The 16,049-nt window shown below is 53.0% G+C and overlaps 1 protein-coding gene across 1 annotated transcript in view; it reads right to left on the reverse strand.

Annotated features, from left to right (window-relative positions):
• Positions 1-6,498, reverse strand: part of GPX7 (glutathione peroxidase 7) — a 46,018-nt gene extending 39,520 nt beyond the window's left edge. Inside the window, exon 1 of the mRNA XM_083157929.1 lies at positions 6,259-6,498. Within this exon, the coding sequence (XP_083014055.1) occupies positions 6,259-6,390 (132 nt within the window). The 5' untranslated portion in view covers positions 6,391-6,498. The remainder of the gene's footprint in view (positions 1-6,258) is intronic.
• Between the last annotated feature and the right edge of the window lie 9,551 nt (positions 6,499-16,049).

A 16,049-nucleotide genomic window follows, 5' to 3' on the forward strand; every position in this document is an offset into this window, starting at 1 on the left:
CTATATATCCTATAATACAGCCCGGAGACTGGGCCCCTAACTATATATCCTATAATACAGCGCGGAGACTAGGCCCCTAACTATATATCCTATAATACAGCCCAGAGACGGGGCCCCTAACTATATATCCTATAATACAGCCCGGAGACGGGGCCCCTAGCAGCACATCCTATAATACAGTGCGGAGACTAGGCCCCTAACTATATATCCTATAATACAGCCCAGAGACGGGGCCCCTAGCAGCACATCCTATAATACAGCGCGGAGACTAGGCCCCTAACTATATATCCTATAATACAGCCCAGAGACGGGGCCCCTAACTATATATCCTATAATACAGCCCGGAGACGGGGCCCCTAGCAGCACATCCTATAATACAGCGCGGAGACTAGGCCCCTAACTATATATCCTATAATACAGCCCGGAGACGGGGCCCCTAGCAGCACATCCTATAATACAGCGCGGAGACTAGGCCCCTAACTATATATCCTATAATACAGCCCAGAGACGGGGCCCCTAACTATATATCCTATAATACAGCCCGGAGACTGGGCCCCTAACTATATATCCTATAATACAGCGCGGAGACTAGGCCCCTAACTATATATCCTATAATACAGCCCAGAGACTGGGCCCCTAACTATATATCCTATAATACAGCCCGGAGACTGGGCCCCTAACTATATATCCTATAATACAGCCCGGAGACTGGGCCCCTAACTATATATCCTATAATACAGCGCGGAGACTAGGCCCCTAACTATATATCCTATAATACAGCCCAGAGACTGGGCCCCTAACTATATATCCTATAATACAGCCCGGAGACAGGGCCACTAACTATATATCCTATAATACAGCCTGGAGACTGGGCCCCTAACTATATATCCTATAATACAGCCCGGAGACTGGGCCCCTAACTATATATCCTATAATACAGCCCGGAGACTGGGCCCCTAACTATATATCCTATAATACAGTGCGGAGACTGGGCCCCTAACTATATATCCTATAATACAGTGCGGAGACTGGGCCCCTAACTATATATCCTATAATACAGTGCGGAGACTGGACCCCTAACTATATATCCTATAATACAGCCCGGAGACTGGGCCCCTAACTATATATCCTATAATACAGCCCGGAGACTGGGCCCCTAACTATATATCCTATAATACAGCCCGGAGACTGGGCCCCTAACTATATATCCTATAATACAGCCCGGAGACAGGGCCCCTAACTATATATCCTATAATACAGTGCGGAGACTGGACCCCTAACTATATATCCTATAATACAGCCCGGAGACTGGGCCCCTAACTATATATCCTATAATACAGCCCGGAGACAGGGCCACTAACTATATATCCTATAATACAGCCTGGAGACTGGGCCCCTAACTATATATCCTATAATACAGCCCGGAGACTGGGCCCCTAACTATATATCCTATAATACAGCCCGGAGACTGGGCCCCTAACTATATATCCTATAATACAGTGCGGAGACTGGGCCCCTAACTATATATCCTATAATACAGTGCGGAGACTGGACCCCTAACTATATATCCTATAATACAGCCCGGAGACTGGGCCCCTAACTATATATCCTATAATACAGCCCGGAGACAGGGCCACTAACTATATATCCTATAATACAGCCCGGAGACTGGGCCCCTAACTATATATCCTATAATACAGCCCGGAGACTGGGCCCCTAACTATATATCCTATAATACAGCCCGGAGACTGGGCCCCTAACTATATATCCTATAATACAGTGCGGAGACTGGGCCCCTAACTATATATCCTATAATACAGCCCAAAGACTGGGCCCCTAACTATATATCCTATAATACAGTGCGGAGACTGGGCCCCTAACTATATATCCTATAATACAGCCCAGAGACTGGGCCCATAACTATATATCCTATAATACAGCCCAGAGACTGGGCCCCTAACTATATATCCTATAATACAGCCCGGAGACGGGGCCCCTAACTATATATCCTATAATACAGCCCGGAGACTGGGCCCCTAACTATATATCCTATAATACAGTGCGGAGACTGGGCCCCTAACTATATATCCTATAATACAGCCCGGAGACTGGGCCCCTAACTATATATCCTATAATACAGCCCGGAGACTGGGCCCCTAACTATATATCCTATAATACAGTGCGGAGACTGGGCCCCTAACTATATATCCTATAATACAGTGCGGAGACTGGACCCCTAACTATATATCCTATAATACAGCCCAGAGATGGGCCCATAACTATATATCCTATAATACAGCCCGGAGACGGGGCCCCTAACTATATATCCTATAATACAGCCCAGAGACGGGGCCCCTAACTATATATCCTATAATACAGCCCAGAGACTGGGCCCCTAACTATATATCCTATAATACAGCCCGGAGACTGGGCCCATAACTATATATCCTATAAAACAGCCCGGAGACAGGGCCCCTAACTATATATCCTATAATACAGCCCAGAGACAGGGCCCCTAACTATATATCCTATAATACAGCCCGGAGACAGGGTCCCTAACTATATATCCTATAATACAGCCCAGAGACAGGGCCCCTAACTATATATCCTATAATACAGCCCAGAGACTGGGCCCCTAACTATATATCCTATAATACAGCCCAGAGACTGGGCCCCTAACTATATATCCTATAATACAGCGCGGAGACTAGGCCCCTAACTATATATCCTATAATACAGCCCAGAGACGGGGCCCCTAACTATATATCCTATAATACAGCCCGGAGACGGGGCCCCTAGCAGCACATCCTATAATACAGCCCGGAGACTGGGCCCCTAACTATATATCCTATAATACAGCCCGGAGACAGGGTCCCTAACTATATATCCTATAATACAGCCCAGAGACAGGGCCCCTAACTATATATCCTATAATACAGCCCAGAGACTGGGCCCCTAACTATATATCCTATAATACAGCGCGGAGACTAGGCCCCTAACTATATATCCTATAATACAGCCCAGAGACGGGGCCCCTAACTATATATCCTATAATACAGCCCGGAGACAGGGCCCCTAGCAGCACATCCTATAATACAGCCCGGAGACAGGGCCCCTAACTATATATCCTATAATACAGCCCAGAGACAGGGCCCCTAACTATATATCCTATAATACAGCCCGGAGACAGGGTCCCTAACTATATATCCTATAATACAGCCCAGAGACAGGGCCCCTAACTATATATCCTATAATACAGCCCAGAGACTGGGCCCCTAACTATATATCCTATAATACAGCCCAGAGACTGGGCCCCTAACTATATATCCTATAATACAGCGCGGAGACTAGGCCCCTAACTATATATCCTATAATACAGCCCAGAGACGGGGCCCCTAACTATATATCCTATAATACAGCCCGGAGACGGGGCCCCTAGCAGCACATCCTATAATACAGCCCGGAGACTGGGCCCCTAACTATATATCCTATGATACAGCCCAGAGACTGGGCCCCTAACTATATATCCTATAATACAGCCCGGAGACTGGGCCCCTAACTATATATCCTATAATACAGCACAGAGACAGGTCCCTTAGCATCACATCCTATAATACAGCCCGGAGACATTGTAGGACAGGTTCAGAAATCCACGTACGTCCTGTCCAATACCGCCATGCAATGTAACATGGGGCGCTAATCTCAAACCCGGATCGCACTGCAAATGTGACGTGTCTAGCACAGACACAGATGATGATGTGTCTAACATAGGCTGCGCCGAGCCCAGACGCAGGCTGCAATGTGGCACGCAGAGCCCAGACGCAGGCTGCGCCGCGCAGAGTAGGTGCGCTTAGTGGGTGCCAATGACAGAGATAGGTTGGTAAGTTTAGGGTGTTTCTCTAAAGTCAACAGTCAAAATGCAGCTTTGGATGGACCGGTTCCACTGACACTTAGCTGGGACGTGATGTCGGCGAAGTGTCAGTGGAGCTGGTCTGTCCAAAGCTGCAGCAGTTACCTCGCAGCAGCTTCAACAGGGACAATGCGGCAAGGGGTAAGCAGCTAGCTAGCGGGAACACCCTGAACTTCACCAGCAGAATCCCTATTTATAGAGATTAATTGCACGTTTGATCCACTTGCAACATCCTCCCCCTCTGCCCGAGCCCATCTGAGACCACTGCGGTCACCTGGCAGGGACATAGGTTCCGGGTAAGGATCCTATGGTAAAAGGGAGTCCCTAAAAAAAAAAAGACAACCACACACCCCTCAAGGGCCCTGTCAGAGTGATACTGCGTAGGTCCACCTGTTGATTATTATCCAGGACTTTATTATTTAACACACTTGTATAGCCTTTATACAGAATATACCCTGCACATTTATACCCCTTTCACATCGCACTTTTAAAACGGTATATTGCCGTTTTTTTTTCCATTTTAAAACGTTTAAGGCTGCAATGTGAAAGTGCCAGAGTTGATTTACCGGTTAAAGATAACCGGTATTTCAACACGTTTCAAAGCCGTTTTTTGGCAGTTTGAACAGCTCTATTTCAATGGCTTGAAATGTGTCCCTTGGGGGTTAAACGGGTTGAATGTTTGAATGTTATTAAATGATTTTTAAATCGGTTTTCACCTGCAATGTGAAAGGTCTCAAGGCTCAGACCCGTTTTAAAGTCCCATTTAAGAATACCGTGTCATTACCCATTTCTGCAATGTGAAAGCAGTATTATACTAGCATCATACTGTATATAGAGGTGAGCGCTGGGATAAACTGTTAATCCAATCAAATCTGGGATATTAGACAACTCCACCCAAGCAGCCCCCTCGCACACTTAAACTTAAGCATGGTTACCACCACCCCCATTAGTGGGTGCCGATGAAAGGGATAGCCTGGTAGGTGTACTTAGTGGGTGCTAATGATAGGCTGGTTGGTGCTTTTTGTGGCTGCTAATGATAGGGATAGGCAGGTAGGTGCACTTAGTGGGTGCCGATGATAGGGATAGGCAGGTAGGTGTGCTTAGTTGGTGCTGATGATAGGGATAGGTTGGTAGGTGCTGATAATTGAGATAGGCAGGTAAGTGCACTAAGTGGGTTCTAATGATAGGGATAGGCATGTAGGTGCATTTAGTGGATGTTGATAATAGGAATAGGCATGTAGGTGCACATAGTGGGTGCTGATGATTGGACTATGCAGGTAGGTGCACTTAGCGGGTGCTGATGATAGAGATAGGCATGTAGGTGCTCTTAGTGGGTGCTGATGATTGGGATAGGTGCGCTGAATGGGTGCTAATGATAGGGATGTGCAGTTCAGTGCACTTAATGGGCGCTGATGACAGGAATATGCCGGTAAATGCACTTTGTGGGCGCTGATGACAGGAATATGCCGGTAAATGCACTTAGTGGGCGCTGATGACAGGAATATGCAGGTGAGTGCACTTAGTGGGCGCTGATGACAGGAATATGCAGGTGAGTGCACTTAGTGGGCGCTGATGACAGGAATATGCAGGTGAGTGCACTTAGTGGGCGCTGATGACAGGAATATGCAGGTGAGTGCACTTAGTGAGCGCGGATGACGGGAATATGCAGGTAAGTGCACCTAGTGGGCGCTGATGACAGGAATATGCAGGTAAGTGCACTTAGTGGGTGCTGATGACTGGAATATGCAGGTGAGTGCACTTAGTGGGTGCTGATGACTGGAATATGCAGGTGAGTGCACTTAGTGGGCGCTGATGACAGGAATATGCAGGTGAGTGCACTTAGTGAGCGCTGATGACGGGAATATGCAGGTAAGTGCACCTAGTGGGCGCTGATGACAGGAATATGCAGGTAAGTGCACTTAGTGGGCGCTGGTGACAGGAATATGCAGGTAAGTGCACTTAGTGGGCGCTGATGACAGGAATATGCAGGTAAGTGCACTTAGTGGGTGCTGGTGACAGGAATACATACCTCCCAACATGACCCATGACACAATGCTCTGTTCCTGGACTTCCCTGGTAATGTATGATTGCCGTCACCTGTGGGGAGCCAGGTAACTGATAAGAAGGGTGATACATTAAGAAGCCAGTCCAGGAGCAGAGCATTGTGTCCTCCTGGAGAGGGTCATGTTGGGAGATATGGTAATATGCAGGTAAGTGCACTTAGTAGGTGCTGCTGATAGGGATAGGAAGGTAGGTAGCCGGCAGGGATAGAGATGGGCAGGAAAGCGGAGAGATGCCGGTCACATCGGGTAGGCTACGGAGCGCTGCTTACTGAATACCGCACTCACCGATCCCCGGTACTTCTCCAGAGACACCAGCTTGCCCCTGATGTTCACCACCTTGTACGTGTAAAAGTCCCGGTCCCGTTGCCGTGTAGGAGCCGGGAGCAGGAGCAGGAGCAGCAGCAGCGCTGAGTACATGGCCGGAGGTGCGACTCCCTGCAGATAATGTAGCTACAAAGTACCCGACACATCTGCTTCTCCCCGTGCTGGGCGTGTCCTGTACTACACCGGCCGCCGTGGTCCTAAAGCCGACTGGGCTGCGAATCTACAGCTGCACTGTACTGTACTACGGCGGCGGCTCCTCCATGGTCCTAACGCCGACTGTAATTACTGTACTACGCCGGCGGCTCCTCCATGGTCCTAACGCCGACTGTAATTACTGCACTGTGTACTACGCCGGCGGCTCCTCCATGGTCCTAACGCCGACTGTAATTACTGCACTGTGTACTACGCCGGCGGCTCCTCCATGGTCCTAGCGCTGACTGTAATTACTGCACTGTGTACTACGCCGGCGGCTCCTCCATGGTCCTAGCGCCGACTGTAATTACTGCACTGTGTACTACGCCGGCGGCTCCTCCATGGTCCTAACGCCGACTGTAATCACTGCACTGTGTAATACGCCGGCGGCTCCTCCGTGGTCCTAACGCCGACTGTAATCACTGCACTGTGTACTACGCCGGCTGCTCCTCCGTGGTCCTAACGCCGACTGTAATCACTGCACTGTGTACTACGGCGGCGGCTCCTCCATGGTCCTAACGCCGACTGTAATCACTGCACTGTGTAATACGCCGGCGGCTCCTCCGTGGTCCTAACGCCTACTGTAATTACTGCACTGTACTGTACTACGCCGGCGGCTCCTCCATGGTCCTAACGCCGACTGTAATCACTGCACTGTGTAATACGCCGGCGGCTCCTCCGTGGTCCTAACGCCTACTGTAATTACTGCACTGTACTGTACTACGCCGGCGGCTCCTCCGTGGTCCTAACGCCGACTGTAATCACTGCACTGTGTACTACGCCGGCGGCTCCTCCATGGTCCTAACGCCGACTGTAATCACTGCACTGTGTACTACGCCGGCGGCTCCTCCATAGTCCTAACGCCGACTGTAATCACTGCACTGTGTACTACGCCGGCTGCTCCTCCGTGGTCCTAACGCCGACTGTAATCACTGCACTGTGTACTACGGCGGCGGCTCCTCCATGGTCCTAACGCCGACTGTAATTACTGCACTGTGTACTACGCCGGCGGCTCCTCCGTGGTCCTAACGCCGACTGTAATCACTGCACTGTGTACTACGCCGGCGGCTCCTCCATGGTCCTAACGCCGGCTGTAATTACTGTACTACGCCGGCGGCTCCTCCATGGTCCTAACGCCGACTGTAATTACTGCACTGTGTACTACGCCGGTGGCTCCTCCGTGGTCCTAACGCCGACTGTAATTACTGCACTGTGTACTACGCTGGCTGCTTCTCCGTGGTCCTAACGCCGGCTGTAATTACTGTACTACGCCGGCGGCTCCTCCATGGTCCTAATGCCGACTGTAATTACTGCACTGTGTACTACGCCGGTGGCTCCACCGTGGTCCTAACGCCGACTGTAATTACTGCACTGTGTACTACGCCGGCGGCTCCTCCGTGGTCCTAGCGCCAACTGTAATTACTGCACTGTGTACTACGCCGGCTGCTCCTCCGTGGTCCTAACGCCGACTGTAATCACTGCACTGTGTACTACGCCGGCTGCTCATCCGTGGTCCTAACGCCGGCTGTAATTACTGTACTACGCCGGCGGCTCCTCCATGGTCCTAACGCCGACTGTAATTACTGCACTGTGTACTACGCCGGTGGCTCCTCCGTGGTCCTAACGCCGACTGTAATTACTGCACTGTGTACTACGCCGGCGGCTCCTCCGTGGTCCTAGCGCCAACTGTAATTACTGCACTGTGTACTACGCCGGCGGCTCCTCCGTGGTCCTAGCGCCAACTGTAATTACTGCACTGTGTACTACGCCGGCTGCTCCTCCGTGGTCCTAACGCCGACTGTAATCACTGCACTGTGTACTACGCTGGCTGCTCCTCCGTGGTCCTAACGCCGGCTGTAATTACTGTACTACGCCGGCGGCTCCTCCATGGTCCTAATGCCGACTGTAATTACTGCACTGTGTACTACGCCGGTGGCTCCACCGTGGTCCTAACGCCGACTGTAATTACTGCACTGTGTACTACGCCGGCGGCTCCTCCGTGGTCCTAGCGCCAACTGTAATTACTGCACTGTGTACTACGCCGGCTGCTCCTCCATGGTCCTAACGCCGACTGTAATCACTGCACTGTGTACTACGCCGGCTGCTCATCCGTGGTCCTAACGCCGGCTGTAATTACTGTACTACGCCGGCGGCTCCTCCATGGTCCTAACGCCGACTGTAATTACTGCACTGTGTACTACGCCGGTGGCTCCTCCGTGGTCCTAACGCCGACTGTAATTACTGCGCTGTGTACTACGCCGGCGGCTCCTCCGTGGTCCTAGCGCCAACTGTAATTACTGCACTGTGTACTACGCCGGCGGCTCCTCCGTGGACCTAGCGCCAACTGTAATTACTGCACTGTGTACTACGCCGGCGGCTCCTCCGTGGTCCTAGCGCCAACTGTAATTACTGCACTGTGTACTACGCCGGCTGCTCCTCCGTGGTCCTAACGTCGACTGTAATCACTGCACTGTGTACTACGCCGGCTGCTCCTCCGTGGTCTTAACGCCGGCTGTAATTACTGTACTACGCCGGCGGCTCCTCCATGGTCCTAACGCTGACTGTAATTACTGCACTGTGTACTACGCCGGTGGCTCCTCCGTGGTCCTAACGCCGACTGTAATTGCTGCACTGTGTACTACGCCGGCGGCTCCTCCGTGGTCCTAACGCCGACTGTAATTACTGCACTGTGTAATACGCCGGCGGCTCCTCCATGGTCCTAGCGCCGACTGTAATTACTGCACTGTGTACTACGCCGGCGGCTCCTCCATGGTCCTAACGCCGACTGTAATCACTGCACTGTGTACTACGCCGGCGGCTCCTCCATGGTCCTAACGCCGACTGTAATCACTGCACTGTGTGATACGCCGGCGGCTCCTCCATGGTCCTAACGCCGACTGTAATCACTGCACTGTATGATACGCCGGCGGCTCCTCCATGGTCCTAACGCCGACTGTAATCACTGCACTGTATGATACGCCGGCGGCTCCTCCATGGTCCTAACGCCGACTGTAATCACTGCACTGTGTACTACGCCGGCTGCTCCTCCGTGGTCCTAACGCCGGCTGTAATTACTGTACTACGCCGGCGGCTCCTCCATGGTCCTAACGCCGACTGTAATTACTGCACTGTGTACTACGCCGGTGGCTCCTCCGTGGTCCTAACGCCGACTGTAATTGCTGCACTGTGTACTACGCCGGCGGCTCCTCCGTGGTCCTAACGCCGACTGTAATTACTGCACTGTGTAATACGCCGGCGGCTCCTCCATGGTCCTAGCGCCGACTGTAATTACTGCACTGTGTACTACGCCGGCGGCTCCTCCATGGTCCTAACGCCGACTGTAATCACTGCACTGTGTACTACGCCGGCGGCTCCTCCATGGTCCTAACGCCGACTGTAATCACTGCACTGTGTGATACGCCGGCGGCTCCTCCATGGTCCTAACGCCGACTGTAATCACTGCACTGTATAATACGCCGGCGGCTCCTCCATGGTCCTAACGCCGACTGTAATTACTGCACTGTGTACTACGCCGGCGGCTCCTCCATGGTCCTAACGCGGACTGTAATCACTGCACTGTATAATACGCCGGCGGCTCCCCCATGGTCCTAACGCCGACTGTAATTACTGCACTGTGTACTACGCCGGCGGCTCCTCCATGGTCCTAACGCCGACTGTAATCACTGCACTGTGTAATACGCCGGCGGCTCCTCCATGGTCCTAACGCCGACTGTAATCACTGCACTGTGTAATACGCCGGCGGCTCCTCCATGGTCCTAACGCCGACTGTAATCACTGCACTGTGTACTACGCCGGCTGCTCCTCCGTGGTCCTAACGCCGGCTGTAATTACTGTACTACGCCGGCGGCTCCTCCGTGGTCCTAGCGCCAACTGTAATTACTGCACTGTGTACTACGCCGGCGGCTCCTCCGTGGTCCTAGCGCCAACTGTAATTACTGCACTGTGTACTACGCCGGCGGCTCCTCCATGGTCCTAACGCCGACTGTAATCACTGCACTGTGTACTACGCTGGCTGCTCCTCCGTGGTCCTAACGCCGGCTGTAATTACTGTACTACGCAGGCGGCTCCTCCATGGTCCTAAAGCCGACTATAATTACTGCACTGTGTACTACGCCGGCGGCTCCTCCATGGTCCTATCGCAGACTGTAATCACTGCACTGTGTAATACGCCGGCGGCTCCTCCATGGTCCTAACGCCGACTGTAATTACTGTACTGTGTAATACGCCGGCGGCTCCTCCATGGTTCTAACGCCGACTGTAATTACTGCACTGTGTTACTGCACTGTGTACTACGCCGGCGGCTCCTCCATGGTCCTAACGCCGACTGTAATCACTGCACTGTGTAATACGCCGGCGGCTCCTCCATGGTCCTAACGCCGACTGTAATCACTGCACTGTGTAATACGGCGGCGGCTCCTCCATGGTCCTAACGCCGACTGTAATCACTGCACTGTGTAATACGCCGGCGGCTCCTCCATGGTCCTAACGCCGACTGTAATCACTGCACTGTGTACTACGCCGGCGGCTCCTCCATGGTCCTAAAGCCGACTGTAATCACAGCACTGTGTACTACGCCGGCGGCTCCTCCATGGTCCTAAAGCCGACTGTAATCACTGCACTGTGTACTACGCCGGCGGCTCCTCCATGGTCCTAACGCCGACTGTAATCACTGCACTGTGTACTACGCCGGCGGCTCCTCCATGGTTCTAACGCCGACTGTAATCACTGCACTGTGTGATACGCCGGCGGCTCCTCCATGGTCCTAACGCCGACTGTAATGACTGCACTGTGTAATACGCCGGCGGCTCCTCCATGGTCCTAACGCCGACTGTAATCACTGCACTGTGTACTACGCCGGCAGCTCCTCCATAGTCCTAAAGCCGACTGTAATCACAGCACTGTGTACTACGCCGGCGGCTCCTCCATGGTCCTAAAGCCGACTGTAATCACTGCACTGTGTACTACGCCGGCGGCTCCTCCATGGTCCTAATGCCGACTGTAATCACTGCACTGTGTAATACGCCGGCGGCTCCTCCATGGTCCTAACGCCGACTGTAATGACTGCACTGTGTAATACGCCGGCGGCTCCTCCATGGTCCTAACGCCGACTGTAATCACTGCACTGTGTACTACGCCGGCGGCTCCTCCATGGTCCTAAAGCCGACTGTAATCACAGCACTGTGTACTACGCTGGCGGCTCCTCCATGGTCCTAAAGCCGACTGTAATCACTGCACTGTGTACTACGCCGGCGGCTCCTCCATGGTCCTAACGCCGACTGTAATCACTGCACTGTGTACTACGCCGGCGGCTCCTCCATGGTTCTAACGCCGACTGTAATCACTGCACTGTGTGATACGCCGGCGGCTCCTCCATGGTCCTAACGCCGACTGTAATCACTGCACTGTATGATACGCCGGCGGCTCCTCCATGGTCCTAACGCCGACTGTAATTACTGCACTGTGTACTACGCCGGCGGCTCCTCCATGGTCCTAACGCCGACTGTAATCACTGCACTGTATAATACGCCGGCGGCTCCTCCATGGTCCTAACGCCGACTGTAATCACTGCACTGTATAATACGCCGGCGGCTCCTCCATGGTCCTAACGCCGACTGTAATCACTGCACTGTGTAATACGCCGGCGGCTCCTCCATGGTCCTAACGCCGACTGTAATCACTGCACTGTGTAATACGCCGGCGGCTCCTCCATGGTCCTAACGCTGACTGTAATCACTGCACTGTGTAATACGCCGGCGGCTCCTCCATGGTCCTAACGCCGACTGTAATCACTGCACTGTGTACTACGCCGGCGGCTCCTCCATGGTCCTAACGCCGACTGTAATCACTGCACTGTGTACTACGCCGGCGGCTCCTCCATGGTCCTAAAGCCGACTGTAATCACTGCACTGTGTACTACGCCGGCGGCTCCTCCATGGTCCTAAAGCCGACTATAATTACTGCACTGTGTACTACGCCGGCGGCTCCTCCATGGTCCTAACGCAGACTGTAATCACTGCACTGTGTAATAAGCCGGCGGCTCCTCCATGGTCCTAACGCCGACTGTAATTACTGTACTGTGTAATACGCCGGCGGCTCCTCCATGGTCCTAACGCCGACTGTAATTACTGCACTGTGTACTACGCCGGCAGCTCCTCCATGGTCCTAACGCCGACTGTAATCACTGCACTGTGTAATACGCCGGCGGCTCCTCCATGGTCCTAACGCCGACTGTAATCACTGCACTGTGTAATACGGCGGCGGCTCCTCCATGGTCCTAACGCCGACTGTAATCACTGCACTGTGTAATACGCCGGCGGCTCCTCCATGGTCCTAACGCCGACTGTAATGACTGCACTGTGTAATACGCCGGCGGCTCCTCCATGGTCCTAACGCCGACTGTAATCACTGCACTGTGTACTACGCCGGCGGCTCCTCCATGGTCCTAACGCCGACTGTAATCACTGCACTGTGTACTACGCTGGCGGCTCCTCCATGGTCCTAACGCCGACTGTAATCACTGCACTGTGTACTACGCCGGCGGCTCCTCCATGGTCCTAAAGCCGACTGTAATCACTGCACTGTGTACTACGCCGGCGGCTCCTCCATGGTCCTAAAGCCGACTATAATTACTGCACTGTGTACTACGCCGGCGGCTCCTCCATGGTCCTAACGCAGACTGTAATCACTGCACTGTGTAATACGCCGGCGACTCCTCCATGGTCCTAAAGCCGACTGTAATTACTGTACTGTGTAATACGCCGGCGGCTCCTCCATGGTCCTAACGCCGACTGTAATTACTGCACTGTGTACTACGCCGGCGGCTCCTCCATGGTCCTAAAGCCGACTATAATTACTGCACTGTATATGACACCGGCGGCTCCTCCATGGTCCTAAAGCCGACTGTAATCACTGCACTGTGTAATACGCCGGCGGCTCCTCCATGGTCCTAAAGCCGACTGTAATTACTGTACTGTGTAATACGCCGGCGGCTCCTCCATGGTCCTAACGCAGACTGTAATCACTGCACTGTGTAATACGCCGGCGGCACCTCCATGGTCCTAACGCCTACTGTAATTACTGCACTGTTCTGTACTATGCCGGCGGCTCCTCCGTGGTCCTAACACCAACTGTAATCACTGCACTGTGTACTACGCCGGCGGCTCCTCCGTGGTCCTAACGCCGACTGTAATTACTGCACTGTGTTATACGCCGGCGGCACCTCCATGGTCCTAACGCCTACTGTAATTACTGCACTGTTCTGTACTATGCCGGCGGCTCCTCCGTGGTCCTAACACCAACTGTAATCACTGCACTGTGTACTACGCCGGCGGCTCCTCCGTGGTCCTAACGCCGACTGTAATTACTGCACTGTGTACTACGCCGGCGGCTCCTCCATGGTCCTAAAGCCGACTGTAATCACTGCACTGTGTAATACGCCGGCGGCTCCTCCATGGTCCTAACGCCGACTGTAATTACTGCACTATGTAATACGCCGGCTGCTCCATGGTCCTAACGCCAACTGTAATTACTGTACTGTACTACGCCGGCGGCTCCTCCATAGTCCTAACGCCGACTGTAATTACTGCACTGTGTACTACGCGGGCGGCTCCTCCATGGTCCTAACGCCGACTGTAATCACTGCACTGTGTAATACGCCGGCGGCTCCTCCATGGTCCTAACGCCGACTGTAATTACTGCACTTTGTAATACGCCAACTGCTCCATGGTCCTAACGCCAACTGTAATTACTGTACTGTACTACACCGGCGGCTCCTCCATAGTCCTAATGCCGACTGTAATTACTGCACTGTGTACTACGCCGGCGGCTCCTCCATGGTCCTAACGCCGACTGTAATCACTGCACTGTGTAATACGCCGGCGGCTCCTCCATGGTCCTAATGCCGACTGTAATCACTGCACTGTGTAATACGCCGGCGGCTCCTCCATGGTCCTAACGCCGACTGTAATCTAATCACTGCACTGTGTAATACGCCGTCGGCTCCTCTATGGTCCTAAAGCCGACTGTAATTACTGCACTATGTACTACGCCGGCGGCTCCTCCGTGGTCCTAACGCCGACTGTAATCACTGCACTGTATAATACGCCGGCGGCTCCTCCATGGTCCTAACGCCGACTGTAATTACTGCACTTTGTAATATGCCGGCGGCTCCTCCATGGTCCTAACGCCGACTGTAATCTAATCACTGCACTGTGTAATACGCCGACGGCTCCTCCATGGTCCTAAAGCCGACTGTAATTTCTGCACTGTGTACTACGCCGGCGGCTCCACCATGGTCCTAACGCCGACTGTAATCACTGTACTGTGTAATACGCCGGCGGCTCCTCCATGGTCCTAACGCCGACTGTAATCACTGCACTTTGTAATATGCCGGTGGCTCCTCCGTGGTCCTAACACCGACTGTAATTACTGCACTGTGTACTATGCCGGCGGCTCCTCCATGGTCCTAACGCCGACTGTAATTACTGCACTGTGTAATACGCCGGTGGCTCCTCCATGGTCCTAACGCCGACTGTAATCACTGCACTTTGTAATATGCCGGTGGCTCCTCCATGGTCCTAACGCCGACTGTAATCTAATCACTGCACTGTGTAATAAGCAGTCGGCTCCTCCATGGTCCTAAAGCGGACTGTAATTACTGCACTGTGTACTACGCCGGTGGCTCCTCCGTGGTCCTAACACCGACTGTAATTACTGCACTGTGTACTATGCCGGCGGCTCCTCCATGGTCCTAACGCCGACTGTAATTACTGCACTGTGTATGTACTGCGTCGGGGGGCTCCTCCATGGTCCTAACGCCGACTGTAATCACTGCACTGTGTAATACGCCGGCGGCTCCTCCATGGTCCTAAAGCCGACTGTAATCACTGCACTGTGTAATACGCCGGCGGCTCCTCCATGGTCCTTATGCCTACTGTAATTACTGCACTGTACTGTACTACGCCGGCGGCTCCTCCATGATCCTAACGCCGACTGTAATTTCTGCACTGTGTACTACACCGGTGGCTCCTCCATGGTCCCTAGCCGACTGTAATTACTGCACTGTGTAATAAGCCGTCGGCTCCTCCATGGTCCTAACGCTGACTGTAATTACTGAGCTGTTTATGACACCGGCGGATCCTCCTTGGTCCTAACGCAGACTGTAATTACTGCACTGTATATGACACCGGCGGCTCCTCCATGGTCCTAAAGCCGACTGTAATCACTGCACTGTGTACTACGCCGGCGGCTCCTCCATGGTCCTAAAGCCGACTATAATTACTGCACTGTGTACTACGCCGGCGGCTCCTCCATGGTCCTAACGCAGACTGTAATCACTGCACTGTGTAATACGCCGGCGGCTCCACCATGGTCCTAACGCCGACTGTAATTACTGTACTGTGTAATACGCCGGCGGCTCCTCCATGGTCCTAACGCCGACTGTAATTACTGCACTGTGTACTACGCCGGCAGCTCCTCCATGGTCCTAACGCCGACTGTAATCACTGCACTGTGTAATACGCCGGCGGCTCCTCCATGGT

This window comes from Crinia signifera, chromosome 8 (assembly GCF_055691185.1).
Source record: "Crinia signifera chromosome 8, ASM5569118v1, whole genome shotgun sequence".
Classification (NCBI taxonomy): domain Eukaryota; kingdom Metazoa; phylum Chordata; class Amphibia; order Anura; family Myobatrachidae; genus Crinia; species Crinia signifera.